The following is a 20,065-nucleotide window of genomic DNA, read 5'->3' on the forward strand; positions in this document are numbered from 1 at the left end:
CTGGACTCTTACCGATTGCATTGCATCTAAGAAGATGTGTTCATTGTGATTGATGTGTGGTGGTGCTGCTTCTAGCATGGGTGTAAAAACCTGTCTGTCTGTTTTAAGTGATAAGCATCCAGCTAGCCATTCCATCTGTTCCCCCTAGCCCTGTTTAATTAATGAACTTTCTTTCTCCGCCCGTTGCCAGCCAGCGCAACACTAAAGCAAAAGCTGTTAGCCCACTCAGGTTATCCAAATGGATGTGTGTTCTTGTCCCCCCCTCACCCCCGCCCCCCTCCTTCCTCAATGGGTGCGTTCTCATTGATTAGTTATGTTTTGTTTTCCCCTCTTTTGTCTCAGGGTTCTTGAAGGGAGGGTTAATGAGCTTCGCTGGCAAGCTGTAGCGCATGGAATCCGGGGATAAATGGGAATAATTTTGTTGTTTTTTTGTTTTGTTTTTTGTGATGGGCTTGGCAGAGATGTGAAGCCTCGTGCCACCATGTGTGTTTGTGTGTATTAGTGTGTTCTTGAATGTTAATGTGTGTTTGTTTGGATGTGTATGAATGGCTTTGAGGCGGGGTATATTGCATTTCATCCCCGCTGGTCCATTATTCCTCTTCAGAAGCAGGGGATCTGGAACACTCTTTAACAGTTGAGTCTGTCACTATTCATCTTTCAGCCATCTCAGCACAACTCTTGTCCTGTCCTCCTTTTACCACCAAGTACTCTCTCCCTTCCTTTATGTCCCCTCTTCCTTCCGTGTCTCTTGTTACAAGGCAGTGGACAGCCCTTTGTCCAGCTAAAGCTGCCCTCTTTTGTTTGTAAGGCCTTTTTTATCCTTGTGCTAATCGCCATGGTCGTGTGCCTGAGTTGGACCCCATATTTCACGCTCGGCTCTCCTTTGTTTGACACACCGCCCCTGATAAGAATCCCAATTCTAGGGCCTCTCTGATATTGAAATCCAACAGCGGCGTAGAAAGAGCCTTCAATCATCCATTATCTGTGCTCCAGTGATTACCATTCAATCTCCCAGAGTCCAGGCTCCTCATCACCGGCCTCAGAGCTGAGGCGTCCCCTGAAAGAACCTGCATCCCTTAACGCCTGTGTCACATGGAAGCATATCCATAGATATTTCTGACGCCGCCTTGAGACAGCCTTGTATTAAATGCTGCTGGGAAATGTCAGCGAAATGTCACTCACGGTTCTCCGCTGGAATCTCTTGGTCTCAGATGTGGCCCTGGATTTTTTAGGGACTCCTGTGAGGACACCTTGTGACATATTGGGTTTCTTTGTCCCTAAATGGCCATTACACTTTCCATTCTCTTTTTTTGTTCAGGGACTTGGATTGCTCTTTTTCTTTTTTCATAAGGCTGCGTCGCTTTTAATGTCACAGACTTAATTAGCTGTTTTTAAGAAGGAATTAGTTGATTATTTATAAGTTGCACATTAATTCCTCTTTAAATGGTTCAAAGGCAGTGCCTGCTCCTCTGCTGGCCTGTGGCCATTGTTCTCTTTTAGAGGATGTCCTTGTGCCTCGCAGCATTTGCATTTTTGCACTAAATGGAATTTTCTGCATTGACAGACAAGGCAAGGCAAACAAAGCAATAACAAAAACAAAACATTTAAGTATGCATCGCTGTGCATTGTCTGCTCTTCTAACAGAAAGAAGCCTTTGATGTGTTAATACTGATAGTCTGTGTTTCATTGTCAAGTGGTGGATGAGGCTGAAAGAGAAGTACTGAGAAATATTGGCCAGATCTTCCTGTGTCTCTTCACTGTAAAAGGCTGTAATAAAATTGAGTCTGATGTTGAACAAAGAGAAACTATTGTTGGTTTCAGACCAGTCCCTGTAACACTCTCTAATAGTGGGATCCCCTTATCTCAACTAAATGCATCTTGTGTACTATAACATTCGAATTAGGATTGATACTACACATGATTATGATTATAAAGGTAATGTAAGAAAAGTGTTGTGCTGTAGACATCCACTTATCTAACACATGTTTAGATACGCAACAGCTCTTACTACCTTTGTTTAATGTAGTGTACACATCTTCATTAGTTATGTATAGCCTCTAATTACTATTGATGAGAATCTAGCTGATTTGGGTACAAATCTATAGCTTTTGTTATTCTAATGAGTGTTATTTACCCTCAGATCCCCAAGCCAGGGGGCTTCGGAATAGGGCTTTGTGCAGGCTGATATAGCTGGGGCCGCTCTAGCTACACCCAATTGTTTTTGTATCTGCCGACTTTGACGAAATCCAGTTTCCCTCCCCCCACACTGTCACCCGTCTGCATGGATGTATAGCACTTCCCGCTCCTCCATCTGTTTTTGTCCACCCATGAAAAGGTCCATTATAATCTGCAGGATGCACAGTTGACGTCCTGCAAGCACCGCTTGAGCCAATCAAGGCAATGCACTGAACTTAGGCCACGAATCCAAGAGGCCCCAACCCCTCCCCCAAGTTAATTTTGATTATTTGGGCTCTCCGAGATCTTCAGTTGAACAAGTTTTTATAACAACATTGTCTCCATCATCCCTTTCCCCCTATAAAAGCTTCCAGTGTGAATGGGGCTCTGTGCATGCCCACTAGATGATGGCAGGCTCCTGATTAACCCTGGAGTGACTAGCTAATGTCATTGAAGGAGGGCCACCTGGCTGTGAGACTGTACAGTCAGCTGCCACTGAAGGCCAGAATAGGAGACGACCAGGTGTTGGGCTCCGGCCCCCCTAATTGTTGCCATGTAATAGCCTGCTTGACTGCACAATATAGCCCAGGGGCGAGGATTAGGAAAAAGCTGTTGCCAACACAGAAGTCCATTTTCTTTTTTGCCCAAGGTTTTTTTGTGTGGATTTCTCTCTTTGTGCATGCTTATGTGTGTGTATACATATATACATCTCCCTTTGCCTTCCTCCTCATCCATTACAATTATAGTAGGTAGAAGTCTGGGCCCCTTTTCTGGCTGTCATCCAGTCCCTTACCCACCAAGCATATTAATTTCAGATGTACACCACTACAAACTTGCTTTCAGATTGGGAGGGATGCCCATGCGTGATTAGGTCCAGGTCATTGCCCGGATAATTCACAGCGAGAAAGTGGGCGTGTTGATGACGGTTCTATCATTTGGCCTGCGCGAAACCAGAAGAAAACAAATATCTGAGGGTGAAGAAGAAGTGTGATTTACACGTAAACAACAAAAATGTCTAACTGGAGAGACGATGAGATTTGTGAACTTCTGTCAATAAGGTAATCGAAAATCACCAGACATAATTCCAGGAATGGTAAAAGAATCTAATTATCTACCTCCCACACGTCACCTAAACCACAGAGAATTCCCAATAAGTGAAAATGCATCTGACACTGACAATCTGCTGTTGTGTGCGACATGTGTGAAAGGAAAACTTCAGACTACGCCCGGAGCGGATTCGTTGAACATTGCACGGAGTTCATATGAGAAACCGTCTTTATTTAGGTGCGGAGTGATTACTGTATGGAAAAACTTTTTTACAAACCACTAAAAATCTTTGTATCATAGCCTTGCCTCCTCAACCACATATTATATTCACCATAGTGTTGAGCATATGCAACCCAGTGCTAATCATTATCATTCCCTGCTAAATGCCTGGCATTTTGCATAAGGCCAAGCAGCCTAATTGGCCTGATGAACCTTTCCTGGAGGGGGCAATGGAGGAACAAGAGACTTTGTGTGCAGCACATCTTGGCGCGGAAGCAGACAGAGATGCTTGGCGTTAAGGCATCACAGTTATTCTGCTGCACATGCCGCGAGCATCATTAAAATTGCAAAAGCCTTTGTTCATTTTGTTTTAATATTTCATCAGTGTTTGTCTTTACAGTTTTAACATAGGGTTAAAATCAGAGCCATGATCCAGAGTTTGCACACTCATGCAATTAAAGTGTCACACTGGTTTTCTAGATGTGTCAAACTGATTATAGAACATTAGGGTACTTTGATTGCTGCCATACTTTGAGGCGGGTTAAGGGGGCAGAGTTTGAGTGTGTAGCCTGTTTGATGATAATCACGCTAAAAATTTCATCATGAAAGTTGAAGAAAGAAGAGGTGAAATGCCTCATAAGTAATCAGATGGATTTCCATCAGAGTCTCAGCCCACTGTGCCCTTTCCCGTTTCATCTTTGACTTTTTATTAAAAGTTCAAATTGAGATCAGATAGATGCTGTTGTCCCCTGTCTCGATTCTGAACAATTCAAATATCGGGAACTGAAGAAACAAATATGACGCATATTCACCTCAGATAACTCATAAGATGCACACCTTTGTCCTGACCTAATAATGTTTCCAGAAGGCATTCATGTCACTCTGGCCATCGTCACTGACAAAGGAGACCTTCAGAGAGAACTCTCACCCAGCCAGTTACAGAACTGTATCTGTTAATCTTCATCCCTGTGAGCCTTTGCTCATCTTATTATGACTTTCTGTTAATGCACGCTGGAGGCCTGTGTGACTGTCTGGCTGTAATGGGCCTGTGTTTGATTAATCATGTCGATCCATTGTGTTTCACATCTAAGGCTGCTGCGTTAGGACTCATCAATGGAGACCAGAGTCCTTTGAAAAGGACATTGGTTACAGACTCAGCTCATCTGAATACACAAGCCCAGCAGGCTTTGATGGCAGTCATGTTGTGCTGAACAAACCACACAACAACAAATTATGATGTCACCTGGTATACTGTGGCTATATGGTTTCTCTGCGGTGTGAGGATGACTTGTTGCTTTATCATTTATATTCTGTGAACCCCCAACGATCTCTCCTAATATAGTTTAGGGGTCATCATTGACTTTTGTGTAGGTGCTCATCCTATGATTTGTTGTGGAGCAGAAATCAATTTTTAGTGTCCCCAGAGGAATGGTAGGCTGCCAGATACTTGAGAAAATGGGTGACTACTTCTTCCAGTCAGGTCATAAATAACCTGGTCATGCCAGCTAGCAGACATCAGATTTTGTCTGCAGCTGTGGCAAACCTGTGTGAAATCACTGATAGGCAGTGATGATGTCACAGGTTAGGAGTGATGTCACAGCCATAACTTCCCATCCCGCTGTCTGAATGCCAGATGGACGGTAGAGAGGTGTGGAGGTTGGAGCTTAGAAAGCTCTTGCTGTGGGAAATTCAGCCCTCAGGAGGTGTCATTAACCTGGGCTTACTGTTTGACCCGACTCCTTTGGGGCTCCAGAGCTCCAGTTTCCTGGACCTGCTCCTAATTAGGCTACTTGTTAAAACTCTCTAAAAAAACAATATATTCCTCTAGAGCATCTGATATTGCGTATGTCTATGCACACACAGAAAATGGACACACAAACACTTGCACTCGTCATAATGCATCTGACACATTCAGACGTTTTCTGTCCTGCTGCTGTGTCTACAGCAAAAAGCTGTTTAATGAGACACCCAGGTTTGAGTAGCTGCCATATAAAATGGAATTGACACACACACACACACACACACACACACACACACACACACACACACACACACACACACACACACACACACACACACACACACACACACACACACACACACACACACACACACACACACACACACACACACACACACACACACACACACACTATACAATCACCTTACTTGCTAGTTTCTGTCATACACGCTCTCACTTATCCATCTCAATCTGTTGTTCCTTCCCACTCTGCCATTATTCCAGCAGCCAGCTTTATTGCCACATTCACCCTCTCTGTCCCTATCTTTCTTTCTATCCATGTCTCTCCGTCTAAATGTCTCTGTCCTCCTCCCCATTTTCCCATAATCACCTCACACCTCTGAGGGCCTCTGCTGAGACGAGCTTCACACCTCAGCCCTCGCTGTGACAACAGGTACTACTGGCACTCACTGCCAGGCTTCTCTCCAATCAACACCTGCTCGGCTTTATCCCTCTTTCTTCCCTTCCTCTTTTCCATCTTACCTTCCTCTTTTCCATCTTCCCTCTTCTGTTTCTCCACCTTCTTTCTCCATAGTTCTGTCCCTTGTTTTAGTGTCTCCGCCAATCCTTGTCCCTTCGTATACCCGCTTTACATTTATCCGCCTCTTACCACATTTTCCATAATGAGTAACAGGTCATCCATGTGCAGTCCAATGCATTTCTCCTCCTGGAGATGACACAGTGATCCTATTGATTTAAATGTGGGCATGTGACACCAGTCAGCTTTCATTACCCCAAATGGTAGCCAGTGTACAGTAATTAATGGAAACAGCAGCCATTCATTTAAAAGTTTCTCATGCCTGTCTTTGCCACCTATACTTTTCCAAATCTAACACTGTTTATCCTTTTGAGAGCAGGAGACTTAACCCCTAAATGTTTTCATACAGATGGACAGTATGTATGTGATATACTGCTTTGAGTGTGCATGTGGTATGAGGCTCTACACCTTTCAACAACAACAAAATTACAACATCTGCTTTTTTACCCTGCTTGCACTGGCACTCCGGCACAACCCAGCAGCCCTACGCTCCCCATCCCTTCCTCTTAACAGGCCAATTATGTGACTGCTTGGAGTCAGTGGCGCTGTGAGCTACTCCAGAGCTCCTCTCCTCGCCAAGGTCAAGCTGATTGGCCCAGGTTAATGGGCAGATGTGGGGCTAAGAGAGGAGGGGGTCAAGCACCTAGAGGCACCCTCCACCTCATCTCTAAACTGTCCCTCTTCACTACAAGAGCCCCTTTTATCACCAGCGCTTCTACAAACAGGATTAACCTTGGCTGCTGCTTTGGAGGCCCAAGAAGCATAAGAGCGTTTCCTCCCCTTGCATGGCAAAGGTTTTTAATGAGCGTTGAGTTTTTTAAATGTTCTTTGCAAATGGACTATCTATATAGCAGTTTTGCCTCTTATTTACCCATTCACACACACCAATGAAAGCAAGCTACTATGCAAGGTGCTGGCCAACCATCGGAAGCAATTTGGGGTTTAGTGTTACAGACCACTTTAGTCTAGGGGTTTAAAGGTATGGCTCTTATCACTAGTCCTAACTTGGAGTAGGAGGAGAAAAACACACATAAGGGCTGCTTTCAAACAGAGAGAGAGCACGAGTCAGGGTAGCTTACTAATTAGCAGCCCTCTGGTAGCTTAGAAGTTAACTACTTTATCTTGGGCCAGATCCTCATATGAGTGACCAGTGTTATTTCAGGTCTTTTTTGTTGATTTTATCCTCTGAAACAATCGTGCAGGTGTCCATCGGCTGAAACGGTGTCCTCAGCTATAACAACGACAGTTGTGATCGATATCATTTGGGTCGTTTTCCGAGCGGTTTGACAAACAATAGAAAAACTGACAGCCAATAAAAAAACATCTGGGCATCGAAGTCAAACTATATAATAATGAATAGAGTGTAGGCTTCTTATTGAAATTAATATCATCTCTCGTCATGCCTTGGTGCTGTGTGACTTTCAGCACCACAGCTCTAAAGCACAGCAGCAGCTGCTTTTCAACAGTTTTCTTCTTATTCTTATTAATAAAAATAATGACAAATATAAACTATATAAAGTGCTTTATAAAGCATGGACCCTCCCTGCACATGTCATCTGACATGGAAGTGGATCAATTTGCAGCTTAAGTAGTGAAAACTAAGTATGGGGCGTTTTAAGACCCCTTCTAATGCTCCTTTACCTAATCTGAACCTTCAATCCCTACCCTGCCTTATTAACAGATTAACTGTGTGTGAGCATCTGTCCGCCTCATTCATTCTCCTCATTTGTGCAATTACTGCAAAATGAGTTAAGAGCATAAATAGAAAAAAATCTTCACACAATATTTTATTGGTTTGTACAAATAAAACAAAAAAAACAGGGTTCCAGTCTGGTATTTTGGCAGGGCCGCTCAAGGACACTTGGCCTAAACCCACTCTAGTCTTGACCAGTTTCCCGTCCCTGCAGCTGACCCAATGCAATTCACTTTGGGGATGGAGTTCCTTATCTTGTCTTCACCAGATATAGCACTGGTCTTCACTTGGCATTCAAACTAAATAATTTTTTTGTCCTATTGTGCTTTCAGAATCACTCAACTTCCCTTTCGCATACAGTGGTCATTGGGTTCATCTTATGATATTTGTTGGCCACATGGTGAGCTCTAGAAAGAATCTTGATGGTTCAAAACATATTACATTTCATAATGATATACTTGGCTCTTTGGGTACCTTCATTTCTTGGACTATATTGCTTCTCATAATACTTTTTACCAGACTTGCGTATCTTCAGTTCTTCCTCATAGGTCTGCCTGAAGCCTTAATCTCCTGCATGTTCATTCTGTGAACAGATGTGTGTGTGTGACAGTTATTTTAAATGGACATTGGTGGACTCACTGATGTAGTCCTCAAGCAAACATTTCTTTAAAATCTGTCGCATCTCAATTGTGTTTTGCTGTTCTAGTTATATCTCATAACCTACTAGCACAAGGACGCACATGGTGAGCCTGAGCACACGCAGGAAGCGATGAACATTCCTGCTGATGGTTCATGCTGTCCTGTTGTTTGACAGTTGGGGGCGGTTACACATTCAGAAGTGTTGACAATGCTCAATCAAAATGCGCACCTGATGTTTTTTGAGAAACATAAATTTGCATGTTTGTTTTAGTCTAAAGGATACACGCAGTTGCATTCTGAGTACCTTTACTTTAAAGCATCCTTTCTGAAGCCATGAACGTCCCTGGTGGCTGTGTGTGTGTTCAAAAGATGTTGAGTGTGGGTCAAAGGCCAGTGGTGGCGTGAGGCCTTTTGTCAGCAGGGGGACTGAGGAACACAAAGGCGGAGGCTGGATGGTCAGGATGCTGCTCTCCAGAGAGACACCAGTTCAGAGGTCATCATAGGCTCTTTGGGGGAACAGTGTGTTTCTGGTTGGAGGGTGTGAGTGTGTGTTGTAGCTACTTATGCACAAATGCCTGTGTGTGAGCATGTGTATGTGTACGGGTCTGTGTGGGGTGGGCTGGGCTGGGCTGGGTGGGGTTGCACACCGACAAAAAATGGATCCCAGTGGACAGGCATTTTCAGAACAGGTCCCTGTGGACAGAGAGAGAAAAAGGGAGAGAGACGATGATGAGGGTTGGTGGCTGTTGGCCGATGGGGTCCAGCAGGGATGGAGCAGCCTGCTAATGAAGAGCCATCTGAGTCCTCCATTCACCTTGAACATGGGCCACTGCAGCTGCCCTGACCTTGGCTTTGATCCACAAAGATGCTTGACCCCCACCATACCCCCAGAGCAACCCCCCTGCCATCTGGACAGCACGCATGCATATGTATACATACGTGCACACACACCCACAGATACATATGCATGTACACGTAGGCTGACTCATATACACATGCACATATGCTTTCACAGGTTTCACGTTGTTGGATTCAGTCTCCGTTGGTGTAGAGCCACGTAATACCGTTAATTTTTTTGGCATGTAAGCTACATTTTGTGTGTTTGTGCATAATTGCGTTTGTGTGCTTGTGTATTTATTTTGACGCACACCTACACTCAGACATAACATGCCAACCATAAGTCACTGCCTTTGGAAGAGAGGGGATGTAGGGGTCATTACCCCATATGTGTGAATGTTGAGTCAGTGCTTTTCTCTTTATACCTAATGCTCCCCCCACCCTCATAACAGCCTAATCACAACCTCCATGACTCTAGCCATCAGTCTACTCACTAAAGTTGTTTCACATTAACTCAGAAGAATTTTTTTTCCTCTTGTTACTATCCCAATGGTTGCCACGCTCCATAGGCATTACATTGGTTTCCCGCTCTTCTCCCTAATAGGAATGCAGCGGCTTGGAACATAGTGGTTCCTTGGAAATTCCCAAAGTGGCGCAACAAACTCCGCTCCCATACACTGGCTTGTCTTGTTTGTCCACCCTGTTCAGCTGTAAATGACAGTTATGTCACGGGTGACTTAAATTGCAGTCCATCTGTGGAAATGTAAAACTGTCTGCATTTTCCTTTTTTATATATATATTTCATCTCTAGCTTTATGAGGTTTTTTATTTATTTTGCGTTGTGCAATACAGTAATAATGTCAATCAGGAAGGCTTTCATCACTAACAATTTTCATATAGTATTAATGTACATTTTGTATTTTGCGATCCATTTTCCAGTGAAGTGTCATAAACATGAAGCTTAGCCAAGCACTCATCAGCAGTAGATGCAGCTTATGTCTTTCCCAAAAGTAGGTCAGTGTCAGCGGGTTTGGTGTCCATGACATGGACATAGTCTTTGCGTCACTGTTCTGGACGTCGATTGATTAAGTTATTGCATGGAGGCAGCCGCATCTGTGCATATGCAGGGGAACAAGCTGTGCCCATGGCTTAGTAATTAGAGATGAGCAGAGGATGAGAAAAGGTGAGGGAGTGCAAGAGAAAGAGAGAGAAGGCAAGATTACCCCTAACTACACCAGCTCGGGTTTCTGTGAAGCAATTTTTTTACCCACAGATAGAATCATACATTTACTTAAGTGAGCTGATTGTGGCTCTTGCTTTCACTCATCTCCAAAATACCTTTTATTATGTCCCTGCCTCACTGCCTGCCTTTCTCCATGGCAGCCTGTAATATTTTCCATGGTCTCTTGATACATTGGTCTCAACCTTCATTTTATTCTTTGAAGTTTTTTTTCTCACCCCTTATAATCCATTTGTCTAACTTAGATAAAGGGCAGCGGAAGGAAGTAGTGGAGGAGAGGCGTGTGTCAGAGTCGGAGAGAGCGTCTGCTCCAGCTGGAGTCAATATTTGCTTTAGGAATCTCAATAACAGGCCTCCAGTCATCTGCATCTCTGATAATGGACAGCCATATGGCTCTGTTGACCAACGCTGTGTGTAGGCTCTCTTTCCCTCTCCTCTTTCTCCCTTGTCTTTCGTTTGTCCTTCTAACTTCTCTCATTTCTTTTCATTAAGTCCTCCCCTCTACTATATTTTGTCTTCCACTTATAACCTATCTGGGCACATTTTGTTCTTTTACAAACGTCCTTTCTCTGTGCCCGTCATCCATAAAAGCCTGGATATGGCCTGCCACACAGAGCTGTGACCCAAGTTACCATGGCAGCAGAGACTGGGATGCCCACTCTTTGTCCAATACCGTTTCCAGAAAGTGACAGAAAAAAGTGACGTTGCATGTCTGGCTGTACCGATATAGAGCTGAAGAGGGAAGTGCTTTTACATTCTTAAAGTCATGCTACTCTGTATGTTTTAAATGGAGATCCTGGCCCTGCCTTTCCTTTCCCTTTCTTCCTAAGTAAATGTGAGCTTTTATTTTAATGGGATTTACCGGTGTTCTGTCCCAACAAGCATCCAAATGTTGTTTGTTTATTCAAGAACATAATTTTCTCAACAAAATGCCCCAAAAAGGAGACTTCCCCTGTCCCTTCTATTATTTCTTTCTGTCTGTTTTAATTAGCCTCGTTAGTATACTTTTTCCTTCCGTTGTTAAATAATGCTATTCATGTATGCATATTGCAGTTTAAAAGACATAAATAGTAAACGGACTAAATCAGACTTAAAGTATATTTTAATTATTTGGTCCATATGGTGTGTGGAATCGAACATCACTACCATTTACAAGTATACATGTATAAACCAACCCTGCTCCCTAACTTCCTCAGCTATCCTGTCCTTTGTCTCAGTCGGCCCTCTGTCCATCTCTGTCCCTGTTAGCAGCTTGGCCATCGTACCCTCTGGTGCCTCCCGGCTCAGGTGCCCGTCACCCCCACTTTGCCACGGTTCCCTCAAAGCCATTGGTCATGGATGCCTTGGCCCCTGCTGTGGCGGCATGTGCCCACAGCAGGCCCCCTGCCCAGTCACTGTCTCGTCCTATCTATCTAACCCAGACCAGAGGCTCTCGGCCCAGTCCAGCCTATCTCGGCTCAGCCTGGTTCAGCCTTGGCGTCACCAGCCCAGTGCCACTTCACCCTGGCAGTCGTGATGAGACGAGGGGGAAGGGGCTTCTGTGTTGAGCGCGCCTAGTGAGAGTGCATGTGTTTGTCAAGCAATTTGTTAGGTGTCGTCTATCAAAGAAACATGGCCACAACAGACAGCTGTGAGAATAATCAGACTCATTTTCAAACACACACACACACACACACACACACACACACACACATACACAGTTAAATCTCAAACGTGCTTACTATCCTTATGCCATCAGATAGACCTTTTCACTCCAATAGTTCCCTGCACCATATTTTATCCAGCACTTGTCTCCATTCCACAACAGGCTTAGCACGATATATCAGCGGCAATGATATGATAATGGCTATCAGAATGTTTTCCACCCTCACCCGGCAGCCATTTTGCAGGCTTATTTATTTATTTATTAATTTGAGCTTTCCCATTTCAAATCCGGCCATCCATCCTGCATGCTGGCTGCCCAGGCTCCAGTCACTGCTTGTCACTCTGAATTTCAAATGGCTCCAATTTTCCCCCTGATGGCACGGAGAAGTGGCAGGCAGCACATCGGGGAGGGTGGTCCTAGACATGCTGCCTGCAGCAGGGGTTCTATTAGAGAAAAGAGAGGGACGGGGGGGGTGAGGAGAGGTTTGGAGCATCACGCCAGTAGTGATGTATTCTTTCCTTCTTTTTTATGATTATTTTGGAGACTGCTTTCTCATTTAGGGCTGTGTGGCATGGCTGATTGTTCCATCTCTGCTTCTGACTGGGTTACTGATGGTGGAGCCACCCTGCCCTGCCTCTCGCTCACTCTCACACAGTTTATGTATATGCAGTGCAGCACTGCAAACATTTGATTTGTAACTGTGGCTATGATTTTTTCAAACTGACAATGTGTGGATGGATATTTTGATGACATTCTGACATGTGATTATGTTGTGTATTAAGTTTAATTACCTAATAAGTCTAACTATACCTTGCCACTTTTTTCTTCTCCATCATGCCATTATGTTTTGTTCCTTAACGAGAGCTAACCAGCTATGAGGAGCGGGCACTCTACCTGGAGGCCATTGTTCAGAACCATAGAGAGGTCATGACCTTCGAAGACTTTGCCTCACAGGTCTTCTCCCCCTCTCCTGGCTATCCAATGAGTGGGACAGGTGAGAAATTAACCACACTGCACCTCTGTCTTCCAACATGTTCTTTCTACCCCATGTCTTTAGACCCTTTCGATCCATCACTCCACCTCACTATTTCTTCATCACCTTTGTGCATTTTCCTCTAGTGCCTTCTTCATCATGTCTTTTCTTGCCTCTTTTTCCCTATCTAATCTCTCCTCCTCCTCCACGACACACCTGTTTGTCCCCGTCGCCTCCTCCACCCCCTTCATTTTCTCTACCCTTCTTCCACGCCTACGCTCACTGATGAATATCAAACAACGGGCCCGGCTCTTCACGCCATCCAACTGACTTCAAACACTCTGCTTTCTCCACTTCCTCAAGCCCCACTCACACTATTTTGTTCATCTCTTCTTGTTTCAAACGGCATCTTTCCGTGCAATTATTTTCCTATGAATATAAGGAGCCTTGTTAAATAGCGGTTGCAGATTTTGTGCGTGTTTGTGTGTGTGTCTTCATGAGCTCACTCACTCAACACTAAGGAGAATGGGCTGACAAATAGCAGCTTGCGGATGTCAGCACAGCACTCTTATCAGTCCATGATGAATAGAATGGAAATTGTGTCTTATCTTGTTCTTCCTACTTGTACCAGCTCTGATCGATTTGCAACAGCACTGAAATCAATACGGGATTGCACTTTTCCACTCTATTGGATCCTGACACACATTCTGTTTTGACAAGTAAAGCACTCCACAATACCCCACCATAGATGTCATGTCATTTTCAAATCTCTCAGTGCTTATGTGTTAAGGGTGGGTTAACGTGTATGCAGTATTTGTATCCTGTATGCTGGCATGTGAGAATTAAATATCAGGATTTCTGTGTGTGTGTGTGTGTGTGTGTGTGTGTGTGTGTGTGTGTGTGTGTGTGTGTGTGTGTGTGTGTGTGTGTGTGTGTGTGTGTGTGTGTGTGTGTGTGTGTGTGTGTGTGTGTGTGTGTGTGTGTGTGTGTGTGTGTGTGTGTGTGTGTGTGTGTGTGTGTGTGTGTGTGTGTGTGTGTGTGTGTGTGTGTGTGTGTGTGTGTGTGTGTGTGTGTGTGTGTGTGTGTGTGTGTGTGTGTGTGTGTGTGTGTGTGTGTGTGTGTGTGTGTGTGTGTGTGTGTGTGTGTGTGTGTGTGTTCAGATTTTCAGACGGCAGGTGTGATATTCAGGCTGCTGAAGGCAGGCAAGAGGTAGTCAGCTACATACTTTTTGCCCATCTCTCCTGCAGAGGTGTAAAATCTTCTCAGACTGACCTTTTTCACCTCCTCTTATCCCCCAGCACCAAACCAACTTAAAAGAAAGGACCGAGGGGGAAAATAAATACAGAGGAATATAGAGGAAGGGGGAGCTGGTGAGGGCAAACGAGAGATGGAGAGAAAATCTAGCTGACGCTGTGGACTATTTGAACCATGGGTTCCTTTGTGGCTGGACAGAGAGAGGTTAGCCAGGCTTGAGAATAATGTTTCACAGCATGGGACATATGCTGTGGCTAATGTGAGAGGCCATAACATAATGAAGTCTGTAAGGCTGTTGTCAAACTCATTCTCGGCTGTAATCTGTATTTCTCCAGATTTTACATGGTTATATAGATTACTAGATTAATGTGAGGGTGTGTGTATGTGTCTGCTCATTCATATTTTATCCAGGATTCACTTGCTCCATACTACTGTTGTGATGCATTACCTTTCTTGTACAATAACCATTATTGCAGTGCTGTTGAGTAAGTTCACATTATCACACACCGATTATCATCGTATCCTATCATCTGGATCCTCTGTGTCCCATCAAGCATATAGCTTCAATGTAGCAGTGATGGCTGGCTGACACTGCTCCTCATTCTCACTCTTCTGAAACATGCTGTACTGCCCTCTCATGCCTTTTGCGTGCGTGCGTGCGTGAGTGTATGTGAGTGACTGTATTCAAGTATGTCCGTCCATCCTGCTCTGGCTCTCATTGCTGCCACTAACATGTCATTCATGCTCCATGACAGCGTGCAGGCGTTGGCCGGGGATGGTTTGGGACATGGAGTACCCCTGGGCCAAACTGGACTGTAAGACTCTGCCTGCTTCCTCCATACTAGGCATGACGCCCAGCCACAGCCCACCAACATCCATCCACTCATTCATTTATATTGATATAGCCCTTTTTTTCTAAAGTAGGGCTCAAATTCAACTACAGATTCTGCATGCTCATTGCTAAACCAAGCGCTCCTGCAGCGTTTCGCCACTTTCCTGTAAGGTATTTAACCTTCCTCTCTTGTCATCTTGTTACTATTTGGCTTGCCAGTAACCTCCACAGTCTTGTACCCCACGATCCTGAATGCAACCTCACACTCACCCTCCAACTTCAGAGCAGCATCATGGCTTCCTGCATGAGCTAGTTCCATCCGTCACACAAACTTTATCCACAGTGCTCTGCCCTTGTTGTGTTACACTTAGTTTTTCAACACTCAGTTTTTGTTTTATTGTTATGTTGTGTGTTTTCATCCTTTTGTTCTAAATGAGTGACTGCACACGAGAAATAACATTTCTCTCTAGTGGATAAAACAACGTAAATAACCCTCTGAGATGCCCTTGCATCTTTTATCTCTCTCACCCTTACCCTCTCTAACCCCGGTGGTAAATGTTTCTGTTGTTGCCATGTGAACTGCCGACCATTCGTGCTTTGGTCTTCATTTTGAAACCTGTGAATCGAACAGATTTATCAGGTTACCATCAGACATTACGGTGTAAAAGGTATCTGCAGAAAAATGTCACTTGCTGATTAACCCATCACTCCAAAATCAGTTAACTCTGCCTGACTTTTAAACCTTCCAGTGACAACTAACCTTGGCGCCACACAAGCTGCGCCTCCACTTTTCAGCAGCGTTGTGTTGTGTTCTGCTGCAGTGTGGTATGGTGTGTGTCCACTGTTCTCTCACATGATGCTCTACTCTGTTTTTCCCTTGTAGATTAAAAATATCTTAAAGGTCCAAATACTGTATATGGCGAAGGTAAGCCCCGAGTCAGACCGGAAGCTTGATTCCGTCCAGTGGCCAACCTACCCTTCGCTCGATCACTCATCCTGGCTGTTTTTCCTCCCACCCCTCTCTTTTTTTCATTCAGCACTAACCAAGCTTTATTTACTGAGTGCTCTGACAAAGGGAAGGGGACAGAGAAACCAGGCTGTTTATTTGGGGGGTGTCCTACTGTTTAGGCCAGGCTGGTAATTGAAAGTGATGCACGGTGGGAACAATTAGCACCTGACTAAGTAGCAGCATGAACAATACGGCTACACTTCTGGCCCTCGCTTTCTGCATGTGGCACGCCTTTATCTCTTCCCCCGCAAACACTTTTCTCTTTTCTTTCTTTCCCCTTTCTTTCTTTCCCCCAATCCCTCCACCCTCCTCATTTCCTCCTGTTGGAGTGTGCCTGTTTGCCTGGGGCAGACTCTGAGACTAACACCTGCCGCACTGGAAGACGTCTTTGTCATCTAAAGCCTTGTTTGAACTGCTGCAGAGGGGACCAATGGGATAGCAGGGCCATTTAAAGACCCTCTTTGTTTTCTCTCTCTCTCAGTCTCTCCCTTCTTCTTTCCATCTATAATGAACCTCACCGTAAGGCAGATTTGGGCTGAGTACAGAGCGGAAGTAGTAATGGTATATTAGCCTCTTATGGATGGATCGGTTATTTTTTTCACTCAGTAACTTACAATGGAAATTCATTCTTACATAAATCCATACAGTGAAGAACGTCATTTAGAAACTGATGCAGCCCAGGTCATTAAGTGTCACAGTGGGAGTGATGACTGTTTAGTGCAGCATGTTTTAATGGCCTCTAAACGAAAAGGGAAGTCTGTTGAGTGGGTGGTGAACTGTACCACACTATTGTCTGTGTATATAAGCTGTAATAAGTGGTTGTCTTCCTCCTGTCTATCATATGTCTTTACAGCACATACATTTTAAGTTTAGTTTATAAAGGAGTGCTTACTGTAGGAATGAGTGGAAGGATTTGTTCTGTCCACCAGACCAGCCCACATTTTAACCAAGCCCATCCCTTTTTTTTTTATATTCATATGCAGATTAGAGAATTCATGTCCGGACCCCCTTACGTCCCCTTTAGCCCCTCACAATGCACACACCCAATGTTTCATCCATAGCCCAGCCCTCCTCTCCCAATGAGCCACGGCCCTGGATGCTGCCGGTGTCTACTGTGCTGCTGAGTGTCTGTTACTCCAGCCATCTGCCATTCCTTTTAGCCACTGCAACTTGAGATGCCTTCCAAAAAATGGCAGGAAATAAAAGGATAGGAAAGAAAATAGGCAACCAGATGCCATCTCAACAAAGCAGAAAAGTTGTTTAAACTCGAGGCACGGGGCTGTAGCTGGCGGGGGGGCCCCCGCAGGTCTGGGTTTGGTCAGGGGCACACTGAGGAAGTTAGGGCGACGTTCACAATACTTGATTGTCCTCACCAGAGTACTTATTTCTGTTTGCTATCCCCTAATCATGGATGTGAAGTTTTTTGAAAAGGACAATACCAATACAATGGGAAGGCTCCACATGTTCACAACTAGAGCATAATGTGCAATTTTATTCTCATTCAAAGCATTCTACTGTCACCCTGCGTACTGAATACTTTCTTTTTTTTTGCCCGTAGCTACAAAGGTCATTATTTTAAATCATAGAAGTATTTGAAAAAGCTGCATTGGGAAAAGGGGCAGCTCCTCTTTTAACATGCTCCGCCACAGCATGAAAAAGGCATGTCATTTCTAAAATATTGCAATTTGCTTTCTCACATCTAATGACTCCTAATAAATCCTAATGACTTAAGGAGTAAAACAAACTCAAAGATTAACACTTTTTTTCACAGTTTGCATTGTGGGTTTTGTGAATGTCGGTGAAAATCCTACGAACTGGGTAATCTTGGTTGTGGGAGCAGCCACATGCATGACAAAGCATGCTGGGATAAACAGCAATCACACAAAGCCCAATCAACCCCACTGCCACGTCTAACCAGATCTCTCCATCGTTGTCTTTTTCCCTGCATCTCTCTCCCAGGCTCCTTCACTGGCAGTGTGAGCACTGAAGCCGGAAACACCGCAGCGACAACGGACTCCATCGACCAGGTCTCTCCTACAATGCCCCGTGCCACAAAGAACCGAGTTTCGGGCAAACTCCGCCGCTCAGCCAGCGCTATAAGCAAATCCTCCAACTGAGCTCTTCAACTTGCCCCCCCCCCCCACCACCACCACCCCCCTAAGTGCAGCCTTTAATCTTTTCTCGAAGAACCTCACACACCCAGCCGTGACTGCAAGAGTTTCTTTTTCTTGTTGTGTTTTGTTTTTCTTTGTTTTATTTTGTGTCATATAAAGATGTAACTGGAGCATATTGCAATTTTTTTAATTTATGTGGCTATCATTGATTTCGTTGATACATTTCCATTTGTTGTGGTGTTTAACTGCTTAATTGACATGTGACTAAGCTATTTATGTTCACCTTGGTGGTTTCAACTTAAGAATCAGCAGCATAGGAGGACTTCCAAGCTTAAAGCAAGAGGTGTCATTTTTATTTTTCATTTTCTAGTCTTGATGCACTAGAGAAAAAAGTTCTTACTGTAGTAAAGGAATGGGAGACGGCTTCACCTTTCTCATCTATCTCAACACTTAATGTGACAAAGCACTGAATGACACAGCTGTAAATGGCATCATGCTAATACTGCACAAAAGATTGGTATCCGTTTATAAATGTGTCTGCCCTTTTACCTCTTCCTGCACCTGCCACACCCTTTCTGTGTCAAAGATAACCACTTCAGTTGGTGACAGGATGATGTTGTTGTCCTGCTCGTTAGCACCGGTTTGGACCATGTTCACAGACCATCTCCCTACACTGGAAAGGAGAAAAGACTGATGCATGGGGAATACCTCCCCAGAATGATTTGTACTCACTGCACTACAACACCGACTTCCTGGGCACGGAGTCCCTGCAGTACATGCAGTCAGAGGCTTTTTAATTGTTTTGAACAGTGGACAATCAATGACGTCTTTCTTACTTGAGCTGAATGGAATTTCTTTTTTTTTTATCACTCTAATTTTCCTTTTTAAATGGATTCCGATGGATTGTGTCATGATTTGATTTATGCACCTCTGCTGGAATGAGAAAAGACTGCATTTGTAATTGTTTTCTGATGTCGTTAACATAGGCTCATGTCCGGTAATCGAATAAGTTCCTCCTGTCTCTTTCCTCTGCTATCAGTTTCCCTGTCCTGTGAAGCTAAGGCATTGACATTCCAACGTTCTCCACTAACGTTTTTTTTTTTTTTTTTATTGCACTCACTGTCATTGATTTAACTAGCATTGAATGTTTCTCCTTGTTCTTGGATGTAAATTGCTTTAAATTTTATTTGTCTGTTTGCTAGATGTATATAGAGAGGACTATTTGATGAATTATTTTGCTGTTGTGTTGCATTGTGTATTCATGTGCTGTTTAGAGGAAAAATACCGCCAGAGCCTCAGGTGAATCTTATGTGTGCGAGTGTGTGAGAGAGAGTGAGAGCAAGAGCTTATCACAGTGCCTGTGTAATGTCTGTCCTCTAAGATGTTGTCCAAAGCCACCTCTAATCCCCATAATCAGATTTTATTTTATCTTCTTCATAGTCTCAGACCAACCATAGACACTCTGAATCCCATCCCCCTTGTTAGCGGTCTAAGAGCATTTTCCTCCCCTGTGTCTCTAAAGGTCATTGTCTTGTGCTTCCCACAACAAAAACAAAAGCAGATGGATTTGGAAATTGCGGGGTTTTTCTGTTTAGTCTTTGTTACAGGTGGTGTGCTGCTCTGTCTTTATCGGTGAATGGAATCAAGTGTCACCAACACCTCCTCTTTCCCATGATCCTCTCCCCATATCGCCTCCTGAGGCCACAGGAAAAAGGGGTGGGGGGTTTCTGGGTTTAGAAGGCATGCCAGAGCTGAACTCCTAACAGCCCTCCTAGCAACGGCCAGGCCGGCGCTCTCACTTCTCCAACCTGCCCGTTTGGGTTGTCATGG

General features: G+C 44.3%; 1 protein-coding gene across 2 annotated transcripts in view; it reads left to right on the forward strand.

Moving 5' to 3' along the window:
- ralgapa2 (Ral GTPase activating protein catalytic subunit alpha 2) overlaps positions 1 to 18,251 on the forward strand; it is a 91,885-nt gene extending 73,634 nt beyond the window's left edge. Inside the window, exons 39-41 of one of the 2 annotated variants that reach the window (XM_083924834.1) lie at positions 12,926 to 13,047; positions 15,996 to 16,037; positions 18,081 to 18,251. In XM_083924834.1, coding sequence (XP_083780960.1) covers positions 12,926 to 13,047; positions 15,996 to 16,000 — 127 coding nt within the window. In that variant the 3' untranslated portion in view covers positions 16,001 to 16,037; positions 18,081 to 18,251. The remainder of the gene's footprint in view (positions 1 to 12,925; positions 13,048 to 15,995; positions 16,038 to 18,080) is intronic. The other variant, XM_083924833.1, reaches the window with a different exon arrangement.
- The last annotated feature ends 1,814 nt before the right edge of the window (positions 18,252 to 20,065 follow it).

Source organism: Echiichthys vipera (genome assembly GCF_963691815.1).
Source record: "Echiichthys vipera genome assembly, chromosome: 12".
Classification (NCBI taxonomy): Eukaryota; Metazoa; Chordata; class Actinopteri; order Perciformes; family Trachinidae; genus Echiichthys; species Echiichthys vipera.